The sequence below is a fragment of the Tupaia chinensis genome, unplaced genomic scaffold (genome assembly GCF_000334495.1).
Source record: "Tupaia chinensis unplaced genomic scaffold, TupChi_1.0 Scaffold000066_1, whole genome shotgun sequence".
Classification (NCBI taxonomy): domain Eukaryota; kingdom Metazoa; phylum Chordata; class Mammalia; order Scandentia; family Tupaiidae; genus Tupaia; species Tupaia belangeri.
In genome coordinates this window covers 896,648-919,933 of record NW_006159525.1, presented here as the reverse complement: position 1 = coordinate 919,933, position 23,286 = coordinate 896,648, and the positions used below count along the sequence as shown (strand labels likewise).

At 51.3% G+C, this 23,286-nt stretch overlaps 2 protein-coding genes across 2 annotated transcripts in view; both read left to right on the top strand.

The window, feature by feature from the left end:
• Positions 1–23,286, top strand: part of LOC102489563 (guanine nucleotide-binding protein G(s) subunit alpha isoforms XLas) — a 54,334-nt gene that overhangs the window by 1,913 nt on the left and 29,135 nt on the right. The window contains exon 2 of the mRNA XM_014582059.2: positions 1–298. Coding sequence (XP_014437545.1) covers positions 1–298 — 298 coding nt within the window. The remainder of the gene's footprint in view (positions 299–23,286) is intronic.
• LOC102501321 (neuroendocrine secretory protein 55) overlaps positions 1–23,286 on the top strand; it is a 55,461-nt gene that overhangs the window by 18,259 nt on the left and 13,916 nt on the right. The gene's annotated exons all lie outside the window — the stretch shown is intronic.

Here is a 23,286-nt window from a genome sequence, read left to right as displayed (position 1 = left end):
TGGTTCCGCAGCCGCCGGAGCCGCCGCCGCCGCAAGCCCCGGCGCAACTTACTCCGCAACTTCCTCATCCAAGCTTTCGGAGGCTGCCTGGGTCGATCTGAGAGTCCCCAGCCCAAAGCCCCGCGCTCCCCCAAGGTCAAGAAGGTGCCTCTGGCGGAGAAGCGCAGGCAGATGCGCAAGGAAGCCCTGGAGAAGCGTGCCCAGAAGCGCGCCGAGAGAAAACGCAGCAGGCTCATCGACAAGCAGCTGCAGGGCGAGAAGCTGGGCTACATGTGCACGCACCGCCTGCTGCTTCTAGGTACCGGGCCGGGCGGGGTGGGGGCTGGGGCTGCGGCGGTGGCGGGGGCTAGGGGCTTGGCAGTGGGAGGACGGTGTCTGGTCAAAGGCGGGCAGAACCTGCTGGAAAGTCCCAGGGAGGGACCCTAACTTTGCCCCGGGAGTGGGACGGGTGCTCGGGCGGGTTCTGGTGGCGAAGTATGTGCCCTCCAGGGAGAAAAGTGGTGCGAAGGACACTGAGGGTCGTTTACAGCCAGACAGGCCAGCGCCAGCTGGACGGGTGGGGGCCTCAGGTGAGCCAGGAACTGCCTGGAGGCCGGGGCTCCGCTGGCTGGGCTGCTCGGCCCGCGTGGGTTGGAGTCACTGGGGAAGGCGTGGCCCCGCCTGCCTGGCTCGGCCGCTTGGACTCAGACAGCTTGTCGTTGGTGTGTTGGTGTCCATATTCCGTGTCCGCCTGTGCGTGTCATGCTCAAGCGTCTCCCAGTTCCCGCCCCCAGGGTCCCCGAATCACCCTCCGATGGTGTACTCGTTCTCGGGAACTGGCTGTCTTGTGATTTGCACCATGGCGCGGGCAGAAACTTTCCGCGACCGCACCGAGGTGGTACCTGTGCGCTGTCACTCTGCAGTGAGCCGCGACGCCCGCGCAGAGAGAGGTGGCGGGGCACCCTGGGTAATATGCTGGGCCTGGCCTGGGGAGAGGGGCCGCTTTCCGCTGGCCTCTGTAACCTTTCTCCTACACGTCTTCCTCTCTTCCCCTTTGCGCTGAGCGTTTCCTCACTTCTCATTCGCTCGCCAAATCCTCTTGCCTTTACTGTTGAAAACCCAGACACAGGTATCTGGGGGTCGGGGACGCACACATCACAGCACACCGATGGGTGAATGGGAAGCGGAGGGGGAACGCTTAACCTGCTGTGGGCGTCTGGATCAGAACCATTTGGGGCTGGATCCAAGGGAGTGGGTGTGGCTATGTTTAAAAAATATGAAATCATTTTTTTCTAGCAAATAGCCTAAGGTAAGCCAATCATTCACGCTTTTACAGAGTACAGGAGGAGGGGCTTGGTTTAAAACGATGGGGATTATGTGTGGGGTGGAATGTTGTCTTTGTGTTGGAAATGCAATTAAAATAAAAAATTCCCAAAACTGCTCTGAGTGTATTTTAGGTGTATGGACAAAGTATGGTAACTGTGAATATGACTTGTGAACTGTGTAAATGTTTGTGAATTTTTTTCAAGCAGCGTTATCTGGAGGCAAAGAGGTTCAAAGGTAAGGTCTTCTGCAAACTGGCTTTAAATACCAAAAAAAAAAAAAAAAAAAAAAGATCTTGTGATTAAAGTTAAAGTAATGATATTCTAACCAGGGGTGTCTCCGTGGCCCTCTGCCTGCCCTGCTGTGCCATCTCCCTCCACCTTGTGCCCGCTCTCTGACTTCCTTCTCATTTCAGAAGCTCCTTTCTCCCACGAGACTCTCTCCCCACCACCAGGTCCTCCCCTGGCCCTTCTCAGTCCCCCTCGTTCCAAAATTTCTTATCGCAAATCTGGAATATTAACTTTTTCTTGCCACAGTTCATAAAAGCAGGAATCAGCAAAGGTCTGAGTCTGTGGCTTAAATGAAAATTTCAGAAGTGAAGCTCTGTCGTCTTCATTTCACTCTCTAAGCTCTGCCAAGGGATTTCAAGACCACAAGTTTATAGCTGTGCTACATTTGTTAACTCTTTTATAGTGTGACAGTTTTTATTAATGACATTATTGACATGGCTGTATGCTGCTGTGAAGTGTCTCCCATGAATCACAGCTTTAAATGTGATAGCTGTTGTATTTATGTGTGCCCAGGGGAATGGTAACATTGCTCACCCAAAACATACAAAAGGGAGGTAGCTGTAAATTTCGAATGTCCCAACTATACTAAAGTTGCAGAATCTCACATTGAAATGCACTGGTTCCCTTTGCAGACAATGGATTTTGCCCTAACAGACCCATTTCCGTGTTCCAGGCAGCACGCTGAGAAACAAGCCTGTGACTTGGGCTTGGGGAGGTGACACACAGCTTGGTGCAGACAGGAGACCCAAGTGACCCTTGGCCCCTGACTGGCAAGCTTGTGGTGGCCCTCCCATGCTGGGGCCCTTGTTGCCTGGCAGAGCGTTCCTAGTGGGTCGCTCAGAGGACCCCTTGGCACCTTGACTTGATTTATTCTTTCCCCAGGGATGGGGCCAGTCAAGTGCACAGAGAGAAGGACCAGAAGCTCATACTGTAGATGATGCAGTCTTGGCACCTCAGGTCTTCAGAACATTAGCAGTTTCACTTGTCACCTCCGTTTTGTCTCCAGCGAGAAAACTTAACATAAGGAAACTTGCTGGGGTCGCCGTCCACTGTCCTGGCTTTGCTCCTTGGGTGTCGGCAGTGAAGCACATTTGGATGCAGCAATAGTCTAGAAATGGGGATGAGAAACCTTGGGCCCTGAGCCTGGGCCTAAGCTGGCCAGAACTGGAGCAGCGCCACTTATCTGTCAAGCCAGGCCACGCCCTCCAACCAGGTCATTTTGCTGAAGTAGCAATCTATCTAGGCCAGAGAGGCCATAGCGGGAGGCAGAGGGGGAAGTGTGAGGACTTACCCATATTGAGGACAAGACTTCTTACTAATAAGTCCCAACGCATAAAACAAGATATCTGTATATTCCCACCACTGAACATGCAGACCAAATGGCTGTCCTTTGATACGGTTTCTAATCTGTAATATGTAGATTCATCTGTTGCTTTAAAAATACGTTTATGTGTATATCCTCTCTTGTTTTTATTGCCTAAAACAGCATAACCGTACTACATGAAATTGTAAAAGGAAAGGCAGATAGGTGAAAAGAGAGAGAGAGAAAAATCAATAACATGATGAAAATTCTAGAATATTTAGAGTTGAAGACTTGTTCTTACTCGGCACTACCTAGAACTAGATTATTTTAAATCATTTCGGTGGCTTAAACATTTTTTTTTTTGGAACCTAATTTAGGTGTGATTTACTCCTTGTTTAAAAATTACAGGGGCTACTAGATCTTTTAAAAATTGGTATCTGTTGCATTTATTTAAATTGTGCAAATGTTGTATTTCACGATAGTAGCCATCCGGTCATGGATTACAGTGAATCATAGTAATTTATTTGTGCTACTCAGTCAACTGGAATGCAGTGCATCTCATCTTGCTGAAGTGCCTTTTCTTTTTTTATTTCCCCCCTTTTTTTAAGATAGACTCCCCACCCACCCCCCAAAAAAAGGCCTCCACAGTGCTATTTGGTACAGGGGGAAGGGCCCAGTTTATCAGGCTACCAAATTTTAGAGTTAAAAGAGACTTACTATTTTCCATTCTCTGTCTCCTAGTGGTATTCATGGTATTCAAAGGCTGGAATTTGCCCTGCCTTTTAAAGTCCATTTTCCCATAGAGTTCTTTGGGGAAAAAAAAAAATCTATAAGGGAAGGTTCATGTTTTAAACTTGCCCATGGTATCTACCATAGAAAACTGGCATGAACCCAAGACAGCTGGGGTGCATCTCCTTCCTGTCAATCCCCTTGTGACTTGAAAAGGAAACTCTCACTTCTCTCAGTATTATTAGTAATCACTAATAATCGTAACACATTTTCATTTTATTTTACATTTTTGGAAGTCTTTCATCTAGTCACATCCGTCCTTTGAAATAGCTGTGGGCAGGATGAGCAGATGGCGTAATGGCTATGTTGCTGGACTCCCATGTAATTGACCGTGGTTCGAGCCCCAGACCCTGTGGCTTAAAATCGCGCCAGGCATGTGTATGTGCGTGCCCAAGATCCCGAGAGGAGAATGGAGGAAAAGGGATTGTGGTGTGGCCATCCTCACTGGGGGGTGATTTCTCACTTTCTGTCTCTTTGTCTCTCTCTCTGTCTTTCTGGCAAGAGCATGCACCCTATAGCAAAAACCTCTCCAAAATAAATAAATAGCTAGCTAGCTAGATAGATAGGTAAAATAGCTGTGGGCAATAAAAACACGATAGGACCCCATTTCATGAGCAAAGAAACCCAAATCTCAGAGATTAAATATCAGGGACTTTTGCTGAAAGACTACAAGGTAAGTGAAAGATCTAAAGCTTCTAATGCAGATAAGCTAATGCTTACCCCAAACTGGTGATAAGGTATAAAATTTACTATTTAAATGTAAAGCATGATTATTGCAAGTATACTGTAGGCTCTTAAAATCCCTTGTCACATGACAGGTGCCTAGCAATCTGCAGCTCTCTGAATTACAGCCAAACCCTGACAGGGCCCTTGTTATAAATGTCCATGGAGTGTACATGAGATGTGAGCCACCCCCATTTCTGAAACTCCTGTCACTGCCGAGGTGACATTTGATTTTCACATTTGCTTTAACTTATCTGCCAGTACCGTGACATGGCGCAGTCTCTGTAGGACTCACTCTTTCTTTTTCTTAAATGCAGGTTTTCTGTAAAGTCTTTTTTTCTTTTCTTTCTTTCTGTAGGGTCTAAAGATTTCCCTCTCGTTTAGGTTTACACTTCAAAAAAAAGAAGAAGAAGAAGATAGTGCAGTTGCTTTTACGAATGGTTTCCCTGTATTTGTACTATTAAGAGTGTTTCGATTAGGGACCAGCAGATAGCATAGTGGCTATGTCACTGGACTTCCATGTAGTTGACTGCCGTTTGAGTCCCAGACCCGGTGGCTTAAACTCACGCCGGGCGCGTTGCGTGCGTGCCCAAGATCCTGAGAGGAGAATGGAGGAGAAGGGATTGCCGCATGGCCATCCCCTTGGGGGGTGATTTCTCGCTTTCAGTCTCTCTGCCTCTCTCTGTCTTTCTGGGTAGAGCACATGCCCTATAGCAAAAACCTTCCCCCCACACAAAAGAAAAAAAAGAAAGAAAGAAATTAAGAAAAAGAGCGTTTAGAATCCTGCTCTGGATCTGCTGATCCTAGTCAGGTAACTCTTTCCAATTATTCTTCAAAGTGATTTTTAAAAATTATTTTACTTTGGGACCAGCAGTTAGCATAATGGCTATGTCGCTGGACTCCCACATAGTCGACCACGGTTCGTGTCCTGGATCCGGTGGCTTAGAACTCACGCCAGGCACGTGTGCGTGCGTTCTCGTTGGGTTAGCACACGCACCCTATAGCGAAAATCTCTCCAAAAAAAAAAAAGAAATTATTTTACTTTAACTTTATTTATTTATTTATTTATTTATTTATTTATTTTAATATGTACAGAGAGAGAGAGAGAGAAAAAATTAAAAACAAGAAAGCAAGCCACCAGGTCTAGGACTCGAACCTCAGTAGGCCATGAGAGTCCAGCACCCTTAACCACCATACCACACGCCAGACGCAGTGATTTTTTTTTTTAAGGTATTACTTTACTAAATAGTTCCAGGACTAATTCCCATTTAGCAGGACTAAGTATGTGACCTTAAATATCACGTTTCACTTTTATGCATGAAGGCTGGTATTAAACAAAAAGTACATTTCCTTATAGAGAAGGTAGACTAATTAACTAGGTCTGAGATTCCCAATGCCAGCATTCCCTTCTCTTTAGAGTCAAATTTCCCCTCCAAATAAAACCTACTCCTCCACCTTAGCCCAACTGTGGCTCTTTAAATCCTGTAGATAGAGCAACTTTCCTGAGATTCATAGATAATGAATGAAAGTTGGTTTCTAAATGTCTTGCTTTCCTTTTCCTGTGACAAATTTGGAGTTCTTTCCAAACCTGCCTTGCCCCTCCCAGTGTCCCTAACGAAGCGAACATGCATTCGCCTAGTTCAGAATCACATTTCTCAAGAATAGCGATTTTCAAACAGGACAGGACTGGTTGAGGTGACGAGGTGCCCACCATGTTCCAGTCTAAACAGAGGAGACTAAGAGCCTTGGCTGGTGTAATGAACCATGTCCACCTCTGGTGTTCCCTGCCCTGACCACCAAGTAAGAGACTCAGACTCTGGTCCCAATACCCACCTTTACAGATGCCACTGGATTCCACTGAATGGGGCCTTTGTTCCTATCAGATCCCTGCTCTGGCCTGTGGTCACCCTGGGCAGAAGGTCATACTCCCTTTAGGGAGTAAGAAAAAAATGGGCCTGAGCCTCTTAGAGGAAGTTCTGCTAAGAATCCACAAGTCCTAGCCAGCCTTAGGACAGTCTAGAAGCACCAATGGGAAGCCCAGGCCACCAGGCCACCAGGCCACTGGGGAAGGGCAGGAGGGCTGCCCTAACAGAATCACGACAAGGCATGGTACTTTTTTGGTTTCCCTAAGAAGAGGGCCAGATACTGGCGGTGAAGTCATGTCTGAGAAATCTGAAGAAGACTAGAGAATCGTCTCATCCCAGTGGCTGGCCCATGCAAGTGTCCCCCCAAAAGTTAACTGTTTCTTTTAGAACTTTACTGTGTTTCCTGGACCTTTTTTCTGCCTGCTCTAAGTGACGTTTTTGGTTTTGTTTTTGTTTTCCCTGAAGTTCTCATGAGACTGTTCACTTACGAGTTTTAAAAGTACTGGACACCCATTCTGTCCCTCGGTCCTTGCATTTCAGGGTACACTCTTTGCACATTTGTGAATTAGGGACGAGGCAGGCAGTAACTGAGGGCCAGCTTGCTACAGTTACGAATGTGTGACCTCACTTAGGGAGAAAGATGAGGGGACCCCACGCTGCAGTGGTCCTGGACAAGTGCACCTGCCCTCTGCCCCGCCCTCCTTCCGTTAGCTCCTATCTGTAAATCGGTGCAGTGCTGCGGCGGCGTCCTAGGCCCTGCGCGTTCCATGGTTACTACACATGCACAAAAATCATGTCTTTAGTTCCTTCCCAACAGCCAGAAGATGAAGTAAGCCGGCCGGTGGGAACCGAAGATGGGGACACCGCCAAGGAAAAGGTAGGGACGACATAAAACAAGTCTGTCTTTTCCGTATCGCGGTTCCTCGCGCGCTCTGTGGTCTCGAGACACGCTTTGGTGTCTGACAGGCAGCACGGGCGAGGCCCGGCTTCCAGTTAGAATGAACTTGATCACCTTCCCCGGGCGCCGGGGGCTGGATGGCGGCCCCCTGGCAGGCAGCTGATCTGACAGCTCTGGAAAGCGAAGGCGTACGCCTCTGTTGTGCTCACTGAGAGGTGAAATCCCCGACTGCTTTGCAGCGCAATCTGGGCAAGGTCGGGAGAGTTCATGAGGACTGTGACTCGTGGAGTTCTGCCCACAGAACTTGAGCATTGGATCTCACTAAATGCTTTTCAATGATTCAATTTGGGGCGAGGAGAGAGGTACGACGTTACTGGAAATTGTTACCCGGTCTCAAATTTACTATGAGTCAGTCAAGGCTCTGACAGTAGTGTGTGGGACAGAGTATTTGAAATCTCCTTAATGAGTTGATAGTGGGAAGGGAAAATCTCTTGTACCTGCTGAGAGTGCCACAGCCATGCGTTCACACGCTCGGTGTCACCCGACTGTCGGCGCTCGTGAACTCAGGCAGCAGATCTGCTCCGGGTGGGCTCGTCCCCGCCACTCCGAGGCCCCACCATCACTCTACCTCTCTCCTCTTTCCTGAGGAGCGATCTCGCCTTTCATCAAACTGATTGCTAATGTGCAGATTACCACAAAGCTATTTTTACAGGGAACCGGCATTCAGGTAGGTTTAAAGCTATAAGATTTTTGAGGAAAAAAGAGAAAAGAAAAGAAAGAATAATACTAAAGATGACACACAAAAATGACAGCGAGGCCTTGTGATGAGCGAGGGCAGCCTGGCCTTGGTGCGCCTATCCAAACCCCCTACCCCGTGGGGCCTGCACATCCGGGCCTCAGTTCCTCCAGCTGGGCCCGTTGAAAAACAAAACAGACACAAAACCTGTCGAGAATGTTTGCTGTTACCCAGGACACATACAGGTCCTTAACTGGGACCGCTGGGACCCATCCTTTTGAAGACACCATGATTGCTCTGTGGTCACAAATGGCAATGCTAAGTGTCCACAGGGTTTAAGCGGAAGTGAGTTTCTCTTCTAAAAAGACTTTTTTCTAAAGAATTGTTTTATTTAACTTTATTTTTATTTGACCAGAGAGGGACAGAGTGAGAGAGCGAGAGAGAGAGAGAGAGAATGAGAAGGCAAGCACCAGGTCCAGGACTCAAACCGCAGTCGGCCATGTGGGAGTCCAGCGCCCTCAACCCCATGCCACCTGCCAGCCCCAAAAAGACTTTTTAAAGATTTTCTTTGTAACCAGCCCCTGCATTTCATGTCCACCTTCATTTCTCAGAGCTGCTATGAGCTCTCCCAGATGTAGGAGATGCTTAACAAACAGAGACAGACTCAGGCCCATTCAGGGGCCCCTCTGCCCCACCCCCACAGGAGTTTTTAATGACTGGCCCTAGAAAGGTTCAGAGATGGTGAAGGTGAGCTGATATTCCCGGTGGCCACTAGATGGTGAGCCAGTAAAGGGAGAAGAGAGGGACCTCATCAAGGGGACAGCGAAGGGGACAGGAGGGTCCAGCACAGGTGGGGGAGGGGCCCTCCTCACACTCGCCCCCAGCCCCAGGACAGGTCCGCATTTCAACAGCCCCCCCAGCCTTTTCATTTCTATGCAGTGACTTCTCCCTGTTAACTGTGTGCTGGGATTTTAGGAACACCTGGGGGGCTCTAACAGAGAAGCATTTCAAGCTGCTCAGTTTTGTTACAAGGGCTATGCTGTGTACCACGTTCATCTCAGCATCCCTGACCTATACACGCCAGTAACACACACACCGTCACACGCATGCACGCGTATGACAACCCGAACTCTGCAGTCATTGCTAAATGGCCCCCTTGGCTGATAGCTACTGCCTTCTCAATTTCAATATCAAATTATGGGCATGTTAGAGATCTTGTATCTCATAACTGCACACCTTTTTGTAAAAAACGAAAAAAGTTATCCTCAGAGAAAGGTTTGTGCACTGAAGTTACTCATAACCAGTCAGGAATGCTTATGCTAACTTTGGTGACCTACATTCTTGGGTAGAAGTAATATCTAGAAATTTCAGAGAAAAACGTGACCTAGATGACCCTAACTAGAATAGGAAAGGGAATTATTTCGGAGAAGTAAATAATGAATTGGTGTAACAGTCCCTCAGCTAATCAATGGGCTGGGCCAAATCGTAGCTGACAGCTTAACCTTAAACTGATCACATGTCCCACTTGGGCGTCCCTTAGGCCTGTCTGCTGCAGACTTGGAACGTGCCCAGTCTGCCGAGCACTAAATGGCGTCACTGCATCGTAAAGAAGGGTGCCAGGATGGGGCCAGCGCCCAATGGCTGCTGATAGCGTGTCAGCTTCGGTGACGGGGCCCATTCACTGAGCCTTGAGTCGGTCACATGCACACACCAGCACGAGCATGTGGGCCCTGTTTGTTGGGTCTCCTAGTCCCAGGCCCTCAGGGAGCAGCCTGTTGCATGGAGGTGACCTGTAACCTTGGGTGCTGCAGGGGAGTGCGGCGGGAGGAGCACCTCTAAACGCCTGTTCTGTCTGGGGACAGGTGACCCAAGTCTGGAAGGCACATGGGGCTGTGCCACCGGAAGTAACCAGTGAGCATGTTTCCTGACCAAGTGTCACACTGGCCTCTGATGCCACTCTTGACACACCCACCCTCATTCTAGGGCAGATTTTCCTGAAATAATCATAGCTTTAAATTGTGGGTTTACTTTTAAACAGGTTGGTTTCCCCAACCTCTCTTCCAAGTAACCATTATCAAAGGGGGCTTCATTGCTGCTTCATTACATGTTGAGTCTAAAATGTTTATATTAGGCTTTAATACGTCATGATTTCCCGACCACCCAGTATTTTTGCCCCTACTCGGTCTTTCAATCGAGTTCAGAGGCAGTACAGATCCATCAGGGACCTAATTTTTAAAACAAAGTTGGCTTTGTGTTTTGTTTGCTTTAGAGTTTGAAATGTGTGGCCTCTGGGTTCATTGCAAAGGCCAGACAATCAATCAATCAGTACATGCATACATACATATAAGTTGGCAGCCGGGTGGTAGGGTGGCTTAAGGCAGCTGGGTTCCACATGGCCAACCACATGGTTTAAGTCCCAGACCTAGTGGCTTGGAAAATATACCAGACGTAAGGGATTCAGGAACTGTGGCGTGGCCATCCCCCTTGGGAGCTGATTTCTCACTTTCCCTTTCCCTCTCTGTCTCTCTCCAGCAACTGCATGCATCCTATGGCCAAAACTTTTTTTTTAAAAAAGATAATAACCACTTCACTCCAGGCATGCACCTGTATTTAAATACTTAGAGTTTGCTATTAGGGTTCCTTTATGGTGTGGTGTAGAAATGGATTGGTAGTTTGGTAAGTTATGTTCCAGACAGGTAAAGTTTAAAATATCACTGGGAATCAAAATTTATCTGAATATTAGTGGCGTATGTCCGACTTTCTGCTGAGCAAAGTATTCCTCAGTAAAATACTTCCTTACCACTGAATCCTAGAAATTACCCAAGGCAAACTTTCTGAACGTTGATCTTGGCATTTTGCCTGGGACCAAGTGCAACACCTTTCCAAGGAAATGCTCAGAAGACTCAGGGCACTACCCCAAAACAAATGCGGGACATTAGGGGAAAATTTTTTTAGGTAGGATTGCCAGTAGCTATTTATAATTAAGCACTGGTGTGATTTCCTTCTTTCTTTTTAGCTGCTAAAAGGGAGCCTCATTGGATCATTTTGTTTTGCGAAACAAATGCCCAGGACACTGGGAGGAAGGCTCCTCTTTCCAAGTGAGAGCCTCTGGAGCTTTGCTCTAGGGAGCAGTTCTTTCTGGATGAAGTGGGAGTGCACTCAGGGAGCCCTGACCCAGGGCTGTTTGGCTTTTGTGAATTTACCCTGACAGCTCCCTGCTGGCTTCCCACAGTGCCCTGGGGAAGAAGAGGGTATGACCTGATGGAGGAGGTGGGCAGAGGAGCCCCAACTTTGAGTGGTCAGTGGAGAGCGCTGGCTTAGAGGTGTGTGTGTGGGGGGGAGCACTTCTCATTCCTGGGTCCGATTGGTTCAAGCACTTTATTGTAGGGCTCCACGCACTTGCCAAGTGACGTCCAGAAAAAGCAAACGTCTTATTCTTCCGAGTGCCGACAGGGTTCCACGTGGCCGTGGTTCTGCCGAGGGTTCCTGGGGTCCTGGTGTGGGCAAGGCAACTCGAGTTTGATGGTTGTTGAAGAGAAAACCACGGGCGTCCCCGTGTGCAGCTGTACGGATAAGGAAGGAAAGGCCTCAGTGGGACTGCACAGGTGGAGCTTGCATAAGGGCAGCTGTAGACGGAGCAGTCTGCTCCCTTGGCAAGACCGAAGCCCACTTGGAGTGGAGGCTGCACCCACCATCCCTCTGTCTCTCCCTCCGTTTTCCCCTGATCCTGCCACCTTGACTCTCCAGAGCCAGGTCTGACTTCAGACGTTCAGGTAGGCTCAAAGTGGGGAGCCTGTCCTGCTGGAGGAAGGGCATCAGGAGGAGCCCCAGCAGGCCGGCCTCCACTGGAAAAGGGGGCTTGTCCTGTACTCTTCGCAACTTTGCTTAGCTCAGAAACCAGGGAGCAGAAATCACCTTCCTGAGGGATTCCCTAATTTCTTTCTTACTCCTTTCTGTTTTCCTCTTTCTCTCTTATAAGATACATAAAAACGTTCTCATATACATAGGATTTTTATATCCAGAGTTTTCTGAGCAGAAAGTACCTCCCCTCGTTGGGATTTTTATATGGAGAGTTTTCTGAGCAGAAAGTACCTCCCCTCGCCCCTCCCTTTACTAGGAAAAGCAAGAGAACACTGACTTCGCATCTGGGAAGGAGAAAGATGAGCCAGCCAGGCTGCTCTGGGTGGCTGGCAGATGGCGCTCCGCTCTTACAATTGAGAGCCTCGCGGCCCAAGGCAGAACTTCCATCCCCTCCCTATCCTCCTTCCCAGGACGCAGCCCCGCCCCCAGGTCTGGGGTATTTGTAAAGGTTTCGGTTGAGCCGGGGGTCTCAGGACAAATCCTGTCCCTTTAAAGTGGCTCTGTGGACTTTTTCTTGCTCAGGAAAACACACTCCGGGGACAACCTCCGGGTTCGTGGCCCTTAGTGTCTGGTTCTGAGACCCAGGGCAAATCTCTTATCTCCTGGGTCCCATTTTCCTCATCTGAAAAATGAGAGGCTGGTCCTTCCCACTTTAAACCTTCCGTATCTCTTGTAGAAAGTTGAAATGGAGGAGCTAAGCCACCCTGCCCCATCCACAGACATTTAAAGTATCTTTTCCCAAAATGGAAGATTGTATAGGAAGTCAATTTTAGGGCTTTTGCGCTTTGGCAAATCATTGATCCATTCCGGGTACCCATCACTGGAAGAATCTTCACAGGGTTCTTTCCCACTCCAATCAAGGGCTAGAAATGAGATCCAGGAGTAAGCAGAGATTCAGTTTCCACCCAGGAAACCCAGGGAGCCTTCCTGAGTTAGTATTTGCAATAATACGAGAAGATGCAGGGGGATGTGGGACAGAATTTGCAGTGTGCGCTCAGAGCCATTTTCTAGACAAGGCACCAGCCACCAGTGATGTCATTACTTTGTCACTGACAAGAGCATCATTAGGTTCCTCAGAGTCCTCGAGACTCAGGCCAGGTCTAATTTTCCCCCTCCTTAGCACCTCTCTGGCCCCAGCGCTATGAACTAACAGCACACAGCAGGCCTTCTTGTCTGCCCTGTGTCTTCCCTGTCTAAAGCCAGGACCCCACTCGTGGTCTCAGGGCCCATGGACTTGAGGTCACTCTGGCGTGTTTATGCCCGGTTGAGCGGACGATGGATCAGACAGTGTCTGGGACCAAATCCCTCGGCCCCGCAGCAGGAACCTTAGCCGTCCTCTTCCTGCTGCCGCTGGATAAGCAAGGGTCTGGTCCTCAGAGAGAAGGGGCCACATGGCATCTACCCAAGGGACACCCGCCTTCCAGTGGGACTGTCTGCCTCCCCTGCATGACCCCAGGCTCACACGCATTCTCTCCCCGCACTCTTCTAAAGCTAAAAAGTCGTATGAGCTAGACCTTTAAAAATCAACCTAAGACAAATGTCCCCCACACTATTTACTAACTTGTTTCCCTACTCCCTGACTTCGTTATAGCACTCCGCCCCAGCCCGAGTGTTCTGGGGATTCTTAAAAGATTTTCTTGGGCTATTCGCAGCCTCCCCCCCCCCACACACACACACTGAGGGACAGCCCTGGCTGAGGGCCAGCCCGGGACAGCCAGCAGAGGACAGGCTACCACAGCACCGCGGTGGGCATAGTCAGATGTGCAAGGCCCCTGGGCCACCTGCTCCCACACCTTCCCTGGGCCAGTAGAGCCACGCTCCCACCAGAGGTCAGCAGAGTTCTCGAAATGGCTGAGCTGGCTGCAGGACCGGGCTCACAGAGGACTCGAGAAGAAGTGCAGGGCCTGCCGAGGAGGGCCCCACACTGTGCTGTGTCTTTGGTTGGGGTTTCGTCTTGTCTTGGGTCCCTGGGGTTAGTTTAACACCTATCCTGTCATTCTGTGCTTTGGGGAGGCAGGCTCTTTGGTCTATCCCTTTTCTAAGTTTCTGTCCCAGTGTCCCCCTGGCACGCAAGCCCTTCCCCCAGAGGGGACCGCATGCTGCCAGAACTCGCCCACGGCCACTGCCCTCAGGACTCAGAACTCACGCCCCATACTTGCCTGGCCCTCTTCCTTCTAGAAGTTGTATTTACTCTTAAAATGACATTATAGGGCTAGCCTATGATACGGCGGTAAAGATAGCTGTCCCACAGCGCCAACCGTGAGGTTCGAGTCCCAGACTTGAGCAGGCCCACGCGTATGTGTGCCCAGAACCCTGAGAGGAGGGAGAGAGGGAAGAAAAGGGACTGTGGCATGGCTGTCTCCCAGGGGGTGCTTTCTCACTGAGCCCGCATGACGTGCGGGAAATCTGAGAAATGGGTTACAGTGGTACAGGCAGCCCTCACGCCTGCCCTTACCTGCTGTGCTTTTACCCTCCTGACCCCCTCCGTTCTCTGCTCCCATGGACCGACGCGTGTAAAGAGGGTATTAGCGTGAGGAGCACGTGGGCTTGCACTTACGCGCACCGTGCTGGGTCCTCAGACGTTGCTCAGTTCCCCACTGTCTTTCCGTGGGCCTCTGACCCGTTCAGTCCTTTCACTGCGGTGAAAGAAGAGAACCTTTCAAATCCCAGGGTCTTTGTGAGCCACTCAGAAGTTAGCATCCATTTTCTTAGCCAGTTCTTTAAGGTTTTGAGAGACAAGAAAGCGCAAATGGGGTCCCTGCCCCCCAGGCACGTCCAGTCTTCCTGTCGGTGGCAGGACTGGTCACCGCAGGCCGGGGTGCAGAGCTGCCCAGGAGGAGCAGCCACAGCTGAGGGGCAGAAGTCCAGGTGGCCTCACCCTCCCCAGCTTACTGCCCCAGGAGGGCCCCTCTGCTTCCGGGAGCCACCAGGGAGTGCAGGGATGTGAGGCTGGCCACACGTGCTGGGCTGGGTCACCATGGTGCGCTGGGCCCTGGGGCCCGTCTTCTTCCTGAGTGTTTCCTGACCCTACCAGGACCGTGGCGTTTCTGTTTGCCTTTTTCGAGGCTCTACCTGATTTCCTGTGTTTTCACAGGCCTTACCCCACTTACTGGCCTTGTTTGTTTTGTTTAAGAATCTGGCACACAGTGGGCCTTTTCGTCCTTTAAAAAATCTCATCTTCATGAGTCCTTTGATTTAATAATTACCCAGAACAAAACACAGTCAGCCCCAACTCCCCAAGCAAGCACTCAGCGCGTGAAGTACGCGGCGCAGATGTGGAGGAAATCCTTAGATTTTGCCGGCTGGTGTCCTCAAGGTCTGGGCGCCAGCCAGACCCCACATAGCCTTTGTTTCCTTTTTGTTTTTCTTCCTTCCTTCCCCTCACCCCCCAAAAGCAAGTTTGATTCTCCTGGGGTGTTTTCACTAGAGAAAGAAGACAGTTTCATCTAGCAAGGAAGGATGAGGGCCAGAGAAAAGGGGAGGGTAAGCAGGCGAGGACGAGGGACAGGTCGGTCCCTCTGTGCTCTGCATGCAATTCTCTCGCGCCTCCTGTCTGCCCCTGAGCAAAGCTCATAGCCAGATGTGGACCCTCAAAGCAGACCTTCCACTTGTTGGTGTTAGGGGGGAGAATAGTCTCTCAACTGCCCCTCTCTGTCCTGTGCCCACCTCCTCAGCACAAGTGAAAACAAAATTTAAAATCCTGCCTGTTGTCACAACAGGACCCCTTCTCCCAAGTTTTGTCCTTTCTTACGAGCACAACCGCAGGCGGAGTAGTGTCCGAGGCTGGCCCTGTCCCGCTCCTTCTCGGGGTTGAGTCTCTCCCCACTGGGGCAAAGCTTACACTCCTCCCAAGCGCCAAGAGTTAGAGACGTGTTGCTGATTGATTCCAGCTCGGTGTGCATTGCTTTGAGACCTAGCAGAATGGCTTACTAGGGCCCAGAGAGGGGAAAAACCACTGCTGTTCTAGTAGCCACGGGCAAAACGTGCCACAAGCCTTTGGGTGACATGTAGGCGTCGCTGAAAGTAGGGGTTCAGGAAGGAAGAGCTGTTGGGAAAGCTGAATGGAGACCAAGTGTAAAATGCCTGGTCGAGGAAGGGGTCCCAAAGCGAGAACTGCTGTCCCAGACTGGTCCCCCGCGTTTTTGGCTGTTGGGCAGTCGAGGTTAGCCCCCGCGTTGGTATGTCCGGCCCGTCCCTGTACAATGCAGCCAGCCTCCCTCACCAGGATGTGGCCCGGCACTGGAAACAGCTCTGTGCGTTCAATCCCTCAGCAGCGGCTCTGAGCGTGCAGGTCTGCAGCAGCCGCCACACCCGTCGGAGGTCGCCCCCTTGGCTGGTCGGCGAGCACCCCTTTCAGGCGTTTTCATTACGAATCCGTCCTCACAGTGCGCATGCCCACAGTGCGCATGCCCAGTGCCTGGCATGTGCCCTGCCCCTGAGAAGACAAAGGTCAAGACATGGCTGCTGCCCCTGGAGGGCTTCCAGGCAAGCCAACCCCGGAAATCGGCCACGGGGGCGGCCTCCGCCTGGTGACAACAGGGGACAGCAGCCAGAGGGGACAGGGACGCACAGACAGTCCCGGAGAGCTCCTGGAGTTCTCGACCCAGTGAGCACCAGGTGGAGCTTACACGGAAGGACCGTGAGCGCTGACAGCCCCTAGAAACCAGAGGGCCCGGGTCAGGACAGCCGTAGACACCTGGCAGGTGCCACATCCTGCCCTCCTCACCCCAACTTTCCAGAACTATAGGTGGAGCTTTTGCAGTGCCCGGGGGCAGCCATGCCTGGGCAGCTCGCTTCCCAGGGGCCCTGCCCGGGCCGGCCTGCCCTAGCCGTGGCCTCCACCCCTGCTCTTCCCACGCGCTGCCCAGTCCCAGGAAGGTGAACCCCTGGGTGGGCTGCCCTCCTTTGATCTCAGTCGGGTTGGCGGTGCGCAGCCGGAGGGCCTGCAAGCCAGGGTACCTCCATCTCCACTCTAGGCTGCCTTCGGGATCCCGGGCTGCCTTCCATCTCAGCTGCATGGCTTCCCCTCCATCTCAGCTCCTGAGTTTGGGGCCCCTTTCTCCTGGCTCCTGGTGTGGACTCTTTCTGTACTCAGATGCCGTAGCTCATTCCTACTCTGGGAAGAAGACACACCTTCTAACTTCCAGGCTTCCATCTCTAACTTACCTTTCGCAAGAGCTCCAGGGCGGCCGCCACATCCCACCCACCAGAGCCGCCAGCCTGACCGCGGCAGGTGTGGGCCTGCGTGGATGGTGGGGGAGAGCGAGCGGTCACCTGCCCATCAGGCCTCCCATCCCCTCTGGCCTCCTGTCCCCTCTGTCCCATCCCCGTGGCAGGTGGCCTGTTCCGCTCAGCTAATCCCGTGAGCCAGCAGAGGCTTAGGGGCTACTCTTAAGGGACATTTGCATTTTAATAAAGAGGTCCCAAAGGCGTCGGTCATATTTTTAATACCAGTGTCCTGGGGGGACTGGGCACGTCCCCCAGTGTGGCAGGTGCCTTGCAGGCACCTGCGGGCCGCAGTGACAGTCTCCGGTGTCCCGACCTGAGGCTGTGACCCAGGCCAGCTGAGTGAGAGGCCGAGCGCCGTGCAGGAGGACAGTGCCATGGGGGGACAGCAGGGAGGGTGGGGTGTGAGAGGGAGGCTGGAGTGCCCAGGCTGCCCATCCTGGAAGCCGTGTAGCCCGAGGCCAGCCCGTTCCCAGGACCTTGCAGGGGCCTCTCCGAGCGACCTCTGAAAGTCCTCCTGTCACCCTCACTCTGAATGTAAAAGGAGGCTAGGGCAGGTGTCACGAGTGTCCCCACGGTACGTGCTCGCACACTGCCCGGGCTCTAGTGGAGGGCTCGAAATTAGTCCTGTTCTTGTACTTTTTTTTTCCTCAATAAGCACCTGAAGTGTTCTTTTCAGAAACGTGTGCTACTAACAGGTAGAGTGCCACTGTCCCAGACCAGCCGAATCTTCACAAAGGCCCCAAGTGCCGCAGGGCAGGGCACGCAGGAGGCACCGGCCACCACGCCGGTCACGCTCACTGGGAGCGGACGTCCCTGGCCAGTGGGTCACACTGAGCTCAGCAGGGACACCCCCCGGTCAGTAAAATCACACTGAGCTCAGAGGGGACGTTCCCCGGTCAGTAAAATCACACCGAGCTCGGAGGGGACCTTTCCGTGTCAATAAGTCACCGCTCTCCAGTGCAGCACGGTGGCCGTGGTCCTCAGCACCGTCCTGCCTTCTCTCTGAGCACGGATAGCCATGGGTCTTACCCTCCGAGACCCGGAGCCTCTACCTCCCCTAAATATTGCAGCTCCCTCTAGTTCCTTAGCCTAGCTAAGCTAGGCTTAGGCCTAGCCTCTAGTCCGGAGAATCAGCCCCAAGTGTGTGGACCGTGCACTGGGAGCTGGGAGCTGCGTGGCTCCCATCCCAGCCATGTGCACTCAGGGGGCACCTTGCCCGCTCGCTCCCTGCCCTTCCCAGACTAGGATTCTGCTTGGAACTCTGCTTCGAGCTGAGCTAAAATCCATCGGAAAGACCTGATTTCAGGCAGAGAAGGGACCACGTTAGCAAATGAACGGGAGGAAAGGGGTGGAGGAGGGTCACTGCCAGGAGTGAAAACCAGCCTCGCCATTTTCCTGACAGCACTTTACTTCTGATGAAAGAACAAGATGCATTTGGGTTTTTACGGAGAGCCTTGTGGTGGGGGGAGGACGGGGACTTCTGGAAGAGACATGAGCCCCTGGGTACAGAGTGCAAAGCAGCTGTCACCTCCCAATGACAGATGCCCATGGAGCGGGCAGAGCCCCTCCCCGCAGTCCAGACACCACCGAGCTGTGAAGGACCTGGGGCAACACTGATCAACCTGCTGGGTGCTGGCCGCCCCCTCCTCTCCCTGGGCAAGGTGTCATTTTAGCCGGCCTGGCTTGGCTGTGCTCTGCGGGCTTCAAAAGCCGTAGAGGGTTTCAAGTGGTCATACACCCTGTTGTTGAAAATGCTGTTTTTCTTTAAAGTCAGGTGGTAAGGCAGATGCCTGGTTCCAATGGACATTCAAAGGCCTTGGAGCTAAGGGGAGGGACAGGACCCAACAGGCCTGAGGCTGCTGTTCCAGTGAGCAGAGATCTGGGGGGTGGGGAGGAGCTGGAGTACCAGATGCTGAAAGGCCAGGCTCAGCTCAAGTGGGAATAAAGGAAGGGCCCGTTTCCCCTTCTTACTGCCTGGCTTTGTCCCCACTCCAAATTTAGGCACTGAGGCTGAGGCACCCGTTGGGTTGCTACAACTCCCAAAGGTGGCCGAGACTGGGGCTGCCAGCATTCATTTAGAAAGAACCTACATGCGATCTCACAGCTAGAAAGAGCCCAGCCCCTGGGAACGAGTGTTAATAAGAGTGGTAAACCCTGTCCAGGTTACCTACAGGGCCACACGGACGGAGGGGGCAGAGAGGAAAGAAAAACAGGTGCATCCTCTTGCGCCTCCGCTCCCTCCCTCCTTGGCTTTAGGACTCGCTCTTGTCATGCAGTGTGAAGACCAGGCACTCTGAGAGCCCCGAGCAGTTACCCCCCACAGAAGGGGTGGTTTGACCGCTCACCTCGTGTCGTGCAGCTGAACAGTCGTGCAGCTGCACCGCCCAGTGCCTGCCCTGGGAGTGATGTCCCCGCCCGAACATGGCCAGGGCCGTGGGCATTGTCCCCCACCCTACCCCAAGAGCCATGCTAGGTGGCAGCTTCCCCAAATCTCCTGATTTTCTTGGGTATCTTATTCCCATTGCTCAATTGTCATGCTGTTTAGAGACACTTCCAATTCTGGTGATGATTACGGGACAGCTGAGAGCAACAGTGGGAAATAGGGCTTCCTGGTAGGTGAATTTTAGACCTCTGCGAGTAAAAGCAGCCTACTTCACAAGCTTAGTAAGTAGGTTAGCAAGCAGAACGCAAATCTGCAGAGTCCTGTGGGAAAGTGGTAGTGGTCCTGAAATTGTGAGGCACCGCTGCAGGGAGACAGCGATACCGTCTTTCCCGGAGTGACCTCATCTCCCCTGTGAGCCAGGTCAGAATATGAATTTTTTCCCTGTCTCCATGCATGGTGATTCTGCCTGCGAGAAAGATGGAGGAATAGCGACCTTGCTGGTTTTAATGGGCCGAGTCTCAGGGAGGAACATTTGAAAACATGTTGGAAGCAGTTCCCCCCCTTCCACTCGGAGCACTATTAGGGAGCCGGCAGTCAGCGTGGAAAGACACAGCTGTGGAGGAGCACCCTGGCTTAGGATCCTCTGACTGTGAGATGCTTTATTTTACAATGGTTGTAGTTTGGAAGGAATAAAAAAATTAGACAAATCAGATCAAGGGGTCTGCGAAGCCCAAGGTTCAAAAGAAGCCCACTTGAGGAGATTGTGCATTTTCAATGTCAGAATAAGTGAAGTACTTGAGGATTTTGTCCTCTCTTAAAAAGAAAAAAAGCACAATGGGACCAGCAGTTAGCGTAATGGCTATGTCACTGGACTCCCATGTAGTCAACCGCGGCTGGAGACCCGGACCTGGTGGGTTAAACTCACGCCAGGTGCGTGGGCGTGGGGGCCCAAGATCCTGAGAGGAGAAGGGATTGCGGTGTGGCCATCCCCCCCGGGGGATGATTTCTCGCTTTCTGTTTGTCTCTGTCTTTCTGGCAAGCACACGCGCAGACCTAGAAGACAGCCCACACTCCAAGGGCCTGAAGGCAGGGACACATGAGTGAGATGCTGGGGTCTCTTCCAGTCTCTGAATTACCCATCGGGAGCGCAGAGGGGAGGTGGGGATAGCAAAACCTCTCCAAAAAGAAAAAAGAAAGGAAAGGGGGAAAGGAAAATGGACAGGTTTTGAGAAACATCGCGAGGTGATAGGTTAACGTGCACAGTGGTGATGGGAATCACGTCCAAAGAATTGGTCCCATTTTTCATGTCAAAATTAATACTGGCTGAGATTAGACAGCGTCTTAATTCAGACCGTGTGCATGCTGTGCAGCACTGGCGAATGCTGCTAGCCACTTCCTGGCAGCGGCAAAGCCAGATAAGAGGAATAATGTCACCTTAATAAGAGCCATTCTTTCGGCCGTAGCTTTGCTCTGGTCAACTCCGAGCAATGCAGAACGTCCTGAGAATTCCGATTTCCATTGCTGGTCACATGCAATGCTTCCTACTGTTCATATGGCCTTCCACTGCCCACCAATCTCCTGTTCTGATGAACTTTTTGACTTGAGTTTTTGTCTTCTTGACACCAAAGCATCCAATCAATTGGTCAAAAGTTGAATGGTGAAAAAGCATCTGGATGTTTTGTCTATGAACATCCAATTCACTTGAGCATTTGGGAGCACCAGCTCATTCGCCCACCTGCCCTGATGGCAGCCTAGCTCAGCCCAAACGCTGTAGAAAAGTTCCTTTTTAGGAATCACAGAGCAGACCTAGAAGCCAGCCCATACTCCAAGGGCCTGAAGGCAGAGACACAGGAGTGAGATGTTGGGGTCTCTTCCACTCTCTGAATTAGCCATCAGGAGCGCAGAGGGGAGGTGGGGATAATGTGGTCTGCAGGCAGGGGTGGAGGGGAGCGGGGTGCGGAGACGTCTTTGTGGTCGGATTCCCAGCAGCAGTAGCAGCAGCATCCGAGTCAAGGTCTGTCTGGCGACTGCAGCCATGTTAGAATTTAGAGGAAGCCGAAACCACCTCCTCGCATTTTGTCTTAGGTCACCACCAGCTCAGTTCAGCAGCGCAACGAAGCATGGGAGTGTGTTTTCACAGAAAAGGGAAAAATTGTCATAGTTCTTTTTCTCAAAAACACCGACCCTCGTGACCTTTCCTCTCAAAGTCACTAAAACAGACTAGATGGTCAATCTTTCTTGTTTCTCTCAGTCTCCCCCTCCCCTCTCTGTCTCACATGCAGAGCTGCTTTGGACCTTTGGCTGGGATTTCTCCTGACCTCGAGGCAGCAAGCAGCAGGCTGGTGGGAAAGAAGGGTACAGGGAGAGGTGGGAGACGGCCTGGCTGCATGGCACAGCTGCCGCCATGCTTCGGGCTGCTGCGGTTCATGCCTACTTGCAAATACGCAGCCTGCGGAGGGCACTGATGTTACCCCAGATGCTGTTCTGAGTTGATCATGCTTATTTTCCCTCTGGGGTGTAGACAAGGCAGAGCCCAGATGTGATCGTACCTCCAAGCCCAGCCTTGGTGGCTTATGTTACACTCACAGAATCTCCAAAATGTGTTCTTAGCTATTTACCACACCGAGGATTTCAGGGGGAGAGGAGGAGTCAAGAATTGGTGACTTGGAGCTGAGTAGCCCCGTTAAGCAGACCTCAGAATTCTAATAACGGGTCTCTGCTAGACAGATCAATGTCATGTTTCTGAAAGGGAGGAGTGACAGCTGGCGAGTCCACAGAATCGGCAGGTATTGGGAGGAAGGTTAAGCAAGAGTTCAATTACTATAAATTACAGTCATTCTTTTTTGTTTCCCTGAGGTTTTCTTGCTGTTGGGAGCTTTTTTTTTTCCCCCTGCAGATTTTGTTTGGCTTTACAAAACTGTAGAAATTATGCATCTGTTTTTTTCTCTCAAAATCTCTTCTACCTTTGGCATCCATTTTAGAAACGAAATGTTCGTGGTAGAGTTCTATTCTTTAGTCACTGTATTTGGGAGGGGGAAAAGGCAAAGTTCCCTTCTCTTCCCCCTAGTAAATCTAATGGGTAGTAGTTACGCCAACTTGGTGGAAACACGTGGGAGAATGTACAAGGTAAATGAAGTGTAAGTATACTGCATATGTAAAGCTGGGAGAGCAAATCTACTTGAAAATCAGTCAGTCCACATTTCGGTTTTTTATACTCACTCCTCTACCTCATAACATCTCATTGAAATGATCCATTTAAAATAATTATAGATTTAAATAAAAGAAGATTAGTTTTAAAACTCCCTATTCAGTCTAAGAATGACTCGAAGTTGCCCTCCCAGAGGCGTAGGTTAAATAACACCGGGATATGAATTTCAGGTCCCCTGGGTTTTTCTAGACTTCAGGGTGCTTCTAGTGGTTACATGGGAGTGGAGTGCTGTCTAACCTGGAGATTGGGTGTCTCTGGATCCCAATTAGATTTTATAGCAACTTCCTTTGGTTCAGCCACTTGGCACTGTCTTGACAGAAGTCAGGGATCTGGAGCTTCTGCTAGCAGTGAGAGTAGAATGGGCTGAGGGAAGCTGCTTCCAAGTCCGTCTTGGCTGGACGAGACAGAGCGGAGCCCTCTTCCTTCTCCGCAGGCCAGGCTCGCTATGGGAGTCGTGCGGTTCGCTCAGGCTGGTCTTGAGCAGTTTTGAGTCTCTCCCCGCAGCACGCTCCCTCCCTTCACACCAGAACTCCTAGTTTGAACTAAGCCCATCCACCTGCCTTCCCTGTTGCCAAGTTTTCTTGAAAATCCCCTGCCTTCCTGGGTGATGATTTCTCACTCTGGGATGAACCTGGGAACCCAGTGAAAGCCTTGGCCTGCCCGCCCCCCCCCCCCCCGCCCAACCACTCCTCAACACTC